This window comes from Nicotiana tabacum, chromosome 5, assembly GCF_000715075.1.
Source record: "Nicotiana tabacum cultivar K326 chromosome 5, ASM71507v2, whole genome shotgun sequence".
In the NCBI taxonomy this organism is placed as follows: domain Eukaryota; kingdom Viridiplantae; phylum Streptophyta; class Magnoliopsida; order Solanales; family Solanaceae; genus Nicotiana; species Nicotiana tabacum.
The window spans coordinates 85,005,383-85,011,634 of NC_134084.1; the positions used below are offsets into that span (position 1 = coordinate 85,005,383).

The window sequence follows — 6,252 nt, forward strand, 5'->3', positions numbered from 1 at the left end:
AAAAAAGAAAGGGGTTAGAACCTTAATATAAAGAGAAGAGAATGGAATAAAGTGTAAACAGGATCAAATACCTTCAGTGACGATTGCACTATATCATTCATCCAAGTCAAAGAGCTGTGACTCTCAAGCTTGAACTTTTCGACTGGACCGATCAAAGGTTTCAACCATACGTCAGCCTGACCTGACTTTTTCAAAAGATTACCATCGGCAGGGACCTCAATGGTAATCTGCTTCATCGCTCTACTTCCACTAGAAGAACCAATTTTAGTACGAGGAACGGTAGTAGTGGGAACTGTAGAAGAAGTCATAACAGCTTGGGGCGGAGAAGAAACAGTAGCGGTAACTACTGGCAAAGAACACACCAGAGGGACAGGCATGGTAAAGGAAGCAAGGGGTACTTCATCAAAAACTAAATCCAAATTCTCACTACCAAACCCACGAGAGAAAAGCTTATAATCAAAGTCACGAGCTGCCGTAGGAGTATCATCATCAGATCTCACCAAAGTGGCTTTAACAGGCTAGGTTATGGGAACAGAATGGGGTGGATTTGCTTCATCATCTGAAAAGACGCGTCTTCTGGCCCGTGGCCTGTTAACCAAGGAGCTTCCATCCTGTTACTCCTCAGAATCTTAGGTTGCATCAGCCTTCCTTTTCGATGAAGAACTCAAGATTATATCTTAAGCTCTTTCCAAAGAAACTTTGGAAGCCGCAACTACTTCAGCATTTACACAACGTATAGGAAACCCTGATAAAAAGAAGGGTCAAATAATTTCTAAGGAAAAGATGAATGAAAATATGAAAAGGAGGGGGGTAAAGCATTTACCATGAGTTTTAACCTTCCAACCAAATATGTGTGAAAGATTTTTCCAAGATCTACCTTCCATCGGAGCAACAGTCAGTAACTTCTCTACCCAATTACGAAAATTGGGAATCTCATCAACAGTTCCCATGGTTGCTAAAAGAGAGAGAGAGAGAGAGAGAGAGAGAAAGTTAAACAACTACGGGTAAAATAAATCCTTTCAAAATAAAAAAAAAAAGGGAAAATGCAAAAGTAAAACTTATGTGCAAAATTCCACTTTTCGGGGAATGGTACATTTTCTTCACCTACTAAACCAACAGTAGGGGCAACAACAAATCTGGCATACCAGCCACGGTCCTTATCATCCTCAAGGCTAACTAGCACTCTCTTATTTCTCGCCACTAAAGTGAAGATCCCATGTCGGAAAAGCTTAGGGGAGTAGAGATGGATCAAATGGAAAAAAGTAAAAGGCAAATTAGCCAACCTTGTTAAGTGCCTTAAACAAGCAACAACCCTAGGCCAATCTATCCTAGACAAACGTTGAAAAAATGACAGAACTCAATGATAACAGGATCAATGGGGGGTTTGAAATTCAGTGTAAAGGGATATGTATACACAAAAGAAAATCCGGTCATGTAAGATGTAATTTTTTGGTTTGCATTAGGAATTATGATAGGGAAGTAAGGTCTCCAATGGCAATCCCTACGAACAACAGAGATTAAACCTTCAGTAATTTGAGAAGGGTAAAAGTCGGCACGATCTAAAGAAGACATAGAAGAAACTTGGTTTCTGATCGATTCTCTATCAGTGTAAAAAGATAGTTCAGAAGGGACAATCTCATCTACTAAAGGCTCATGAACTGGTTCACTAGAATCTTTACCTCTAGAAGAAGATCTATGTGAATAAGAACCCCTAGTTCTAGAAGAAGGGTTAGAACTCACTGGAGGTAAAGAAGCACCCCGTCTAGATGAAGACCTTAAACTACGCAATCTTCCCCCTCTTCTACTTCTAACAGGAGAAAGAGGAAGTTCGTCAACAATGGGGACTCTTCGAGGATTAGGGTTTGAAGAAGACATGACTGTACGAGGAAGAAGAAAATAAAAATGAATATTTCAAGATAAGTAACTTTTTATGAAAAAGACAAAGACAGGCTATATTTATACTCAGAAGCAACTGTCAAAGGAAAAGGTGTAATGATGGAAACTGTCACTTCGTAATTGATGAAGCCGCAAAAAAGCCCTAAAAGACGCTGAAGAGTTGCAGATCCAATCGGAAGATGCCACATGTCACGAGCATTAAATGGAAGTGACATATGAAGCGTCAGTTCCAGAGAAGATATAATGGCGGCAAAAATTCCCGCTTTAATGAGATCCACTTCCCAAATATTCTATTGATGAATAAATGGCAAGTGGGAGGACTATCTGTATTGGGAAAAATCAAGTTATTACATCGAGTTAATTATGTGTTGATGTGTCATGACACGTGGATCAACAAAAGAATGATAGTTGACGAAGAATAGTTAAAGAGGCATGAGCTTTAACAGGCACAGGCAAAGATCCAAGAAAACCAGAAGGAATGGGTGCTCGAACCTCTTGATAATTTGAAGAAGCATCGGGAGAATGAACCTAAATAGCAAAAGAGTATAGATACATATTATTGATAATTAATGAGCATTAATTACGGAAAACGTTATAGAATCTATACCGAAACAGTTACGATTGTCAATTATAACGTTACATTAAATGTCATTAATTACCCATAATGACTCCATTATGGAAGGAGAGAAACGTATTACTTAGAAATAGCTATAAAAGGTGAGGAATGAACATTTGTAAGGACACGAAATACTATTGGAATATACTGATTTTCTTTGCTTTCTATTCAGCTATTATTTACATCAATTATTCTTATTTCTATTTGATTATCAGTAACCCGAGTTCTTATAAAAACAAGCTTTGACCGAAAATCTTATTTTTGGTTGAACAAAGATAAAGAAGACCGGGGTCTTAACAACATCAAGACTTCACTTCCTACTTTCATGGGAAGTAGTGATCCCGGGGAATTTTTAAAATGGAAAATACAAATGGAAAGGATGTTTGAGATTAACAATGTATCCGTTGCAAAGAAGTTCAAGCATGCCATTTCTAAACTTATTGGTTATGCTTCTTTTTGGTGGGAGAAAAAGAAATTAGATAGAAATAGGAATGGAGACATTGCATTGAATCTTGGGGTTTCTTAGGGTGGTTATAAGAGCAAGATTTGTGCCCGAAGAGTATGTGAATGACTTGCTTACCAAATTTTACAACACGAAACAAGGATACAAGAACGTGGAGGCTTACTTTGAAGAGTTGGAGACCACTAGGGTTAGAGCCAATCTCCATGATAATGGAAGACGAGTTAGAGCCAATCTCGATGATAATGGAAGACTTATGATTTCTATATTTTTGCCGAGGCTTAAGCATGAAATCTCTAGCCAATTGACTTTGCACAAATTTTGTACTATATATGAGGCACTACAAGGGGCCATCAAGGTTGAAAATAAACTCCAAAAAGAGAGACAACTCATAGAGAGCAAATCCAAAAGTTACAACACTCCTCGGAGCAAAAGCAAGACAACTTGGCAATCTCTTTCAAATGACAACAAGCCAAAAGTTGACTCCAAGCGGCAAAATGACAAAGGAAAACCAAAGTTAGGGGCTAAGATGGGAGGTAACATCTAAACCTTATTTTCAAAATTCTAACTCATAGAGGTGCTACAAATGTCAAGGATATGGTCATAAAATGAGTGAATGTCCTAGTAGAAGAACCATAATCCTTGTGGGAGAAGCTTATAAAAGGGAAGAAAGTAGAGAATCATATGAAGAAGAGGAGGTCGAATGTGATGATGAAATAGAATATGACACTCCTAATTTATCTTTGTATGTTATTAGGAGAGTATTGATTGCACAAGTAATGGAAGATTTGAACCAAAGAGAAAGTTTGTTCCATGGAAGGTGTAAGATTAAAGATCAAGTGTGTTCTTTGATTATTGATGGTGGAAGTTGTGCTAATATTGCTAGTGCTTCTATGGTTGACAAGTTGAACTTGAAGACTCAAATACATACATGTTCTTATAAACTCTAATGGCTTAATGAATGTGGTGAACTTAAAATAACTAGACAAGTCTTAGTGAGCTTCAAAATTGAAAAGTATGTTGATAATATTGTTTACCTTGAAAATGGTAATTACAATTAAAATTGATTTTGTGGTTCTAAAAATACGTGATTTATTTGTATGCTAGTTGTTAGGCAGTAGATACTAAGTGTGAGACTAAAAAATGAGATAAGAATGTAAAAGCAGTATGTTTAAGCAAACCGAGTGATTGAAAATCAAGGCCTCGAACCAGGTTATACGGGGCCTCGAGGTCGAGCTAGATGCTAAGTTGTGGACAGCCGATGAATGACTAACAATTTTGAGAGCTTTTATGAAGTCTCTTTATGATCAATAATGAGTAATAAATGAAGAACAATTGATGAAATACAATAAATGCAAGTAATAAATGTAAGTAATAGAATCAAGGGAGAATGTGTTTAAGTTAGAGAGCAGAGAATGTTCTTGTTCTTATATTGAATGTTGTGTGTTGTCTCTTACAAAAGGACAAGGGCCCCCTTTATATATGAAGGGGAATCCCAACATAGTACAAATACATTTATTACAAATATATTTGGCTGGTACAACCATTTAATGCCATAGTACGGGCTTAAACTAGTCTAATAGCCTTGGTCAACTTTAACCACGTGCCTTGAGAACTTCCCATTTTTCCATCATAACTACCGATCTACACTGCCCCGAGATCAAACGTTGATAACCTCTCAGGGTTGAACCTCGACCATTGTCTCGAGCCTTTGGAGACGTGCCTACGAAGCGTCATAATGACTATAAAATCGGACCCTCTGATTTTTACCGCATACAGATAGTCCTCGCGTATCTTAGAATGAAAATAATAAGAAACGGTCTTGAGTTCTTACCTCTTCGATACTACCCCCATTACGTCAGCCTATTAGAGCATTAAACGCCATGACTCAAAGACTGCGCATGGGTCGCTATCAACATTACGAGAAGCCCATGAACCACTATTGGTTCAACCTTTCCACTTCCCAAATGCTGCCCATGTGGCTTCTATAAATACCTCAACCGTTTTGTCATTCATACTTTACAACACCTTCAAGATTTTATAGCTAAATTCACCATTTTCTGCATTCTTCTCCCTGTGCTTGTTTCTTCACTTTCCTTTCCAGAAACCCTTCTTTTTTATAGTCATGGCCAGAACCTCTAGAATGGTACCTTAGAAGGAGGGCACCGCCTCCTCATCACGCCCGTCGAAGGGCAAACCAAAAGTACCCCCAACTATCGAGCAATGTACCCCTACCAAGTTCGATACTATATCCGATTTTTCCATCGAAAATCCCTCTGCTACACTAGGCTGATGTGAGCACGTGTCTCGGTACATCAGCGTGGTAACGATACGAACAGAGTGAAGAAAGACTGTCGATGAGGGGAGGTAGCATTAGTAGAAATCCCCAATTTTGGGGAGAGCATAGTAGACCATAAAGCTAGCTTCCTAAGCATCTATACATACCCATTTACTTTAGGCCCCGCAGATTCTTCGGATCCATCTTCCCCGTTGATAGATCCGGTGATTCTCGATTTCTGCCATGAGTACCGAGTGACGCTCGGTTAGATCTGTCCGTCTTTCTAGAGGATCGTTCATATTCTCCGGTACTTTTCAACCAGGTCAAGGGTATGACCTTCACCCTCAATCACATGGTCAGATTATACAGCCTCCGTCTCTTCCGAGGTTTGATCAAGATTCATCCTTGATCTGTGAGGCCGTTCTTTTCGAGCATCAATGAGGACAAAGATCGGGGGTGGATGAACCGGATTGTCCGAGTGAGGACCTCAAACATTATCCCGGTTAATAGGATGCCATTCCCGAAAGAGTGGAATATGAATCGTAAGTGCCCCTACCTCGGACATATTTCATTGCCTTTTCATCCCCTTCTCAAAAAATGATCTTCTTTTGATTATGCAGCCACCATTTGGTACCCTAGTGCAGTTCAGAACCTATCCGGATGGATTAGACAGTTGGATTCCGCTTTCTCTTATCTCGATCGTTCTTGGACCGACTTGGCCAAAACGCAGTGGCAGGCCAAGAACCACGGTATGCTCTTTATTGCTATTTGTACCATGTCTCCTTATGAATATCTTTTATGGTGGTAAGTTTGATGTATCACGCTTGTGTAGGCCTCAGGGATGGAGTGTTGATGCGGCCGTCTCCTGATGGTGAGGAAGGGACCTCGAAGCTCGGTAAGGGCAAGAAAAGGAAGAAAGAGGCGTCAGCTACTGTCACACCCCGAACTTGGGGGCAAGACCGGCACCTAGTGCCTCACCTATCCTTGCGTACCAACTTGCAA

The 6,252-nt window shown here is 39.6% G+C and overlaps 1 protein-coding gene across 2 annotated transcripts in view; it reads right to left on the reverse strand.

Moving 5' to 3' along the window:
* Positions 1-6,252, reverse strand: part of LOC107790587 (uncharacterized) — a 32,912-nt gene that overhangs the window by 964 nt on the left and 25,696 nt on the right. The window contains exons 6-7 of one of the 2 annotated variants that reach the window (XM_075253732.1): positions 824-955; positions 72-745 (exon numbers count right to left, since the gene is read on the reverse strand). In XM_075253732.1, the coding sequence (XP_075109833.1) occupies positions 72-377 (306 nt within the window). In that variant the 5' untranslated portion in view covers positions 378-745; positions 824-955. Of the gene's footprint in view, positions 1-71; positions 956-6,252 lie in introns of both variants that reach the window. The other variant, XM_075253731.1, reaches the window with a different exon arrangement.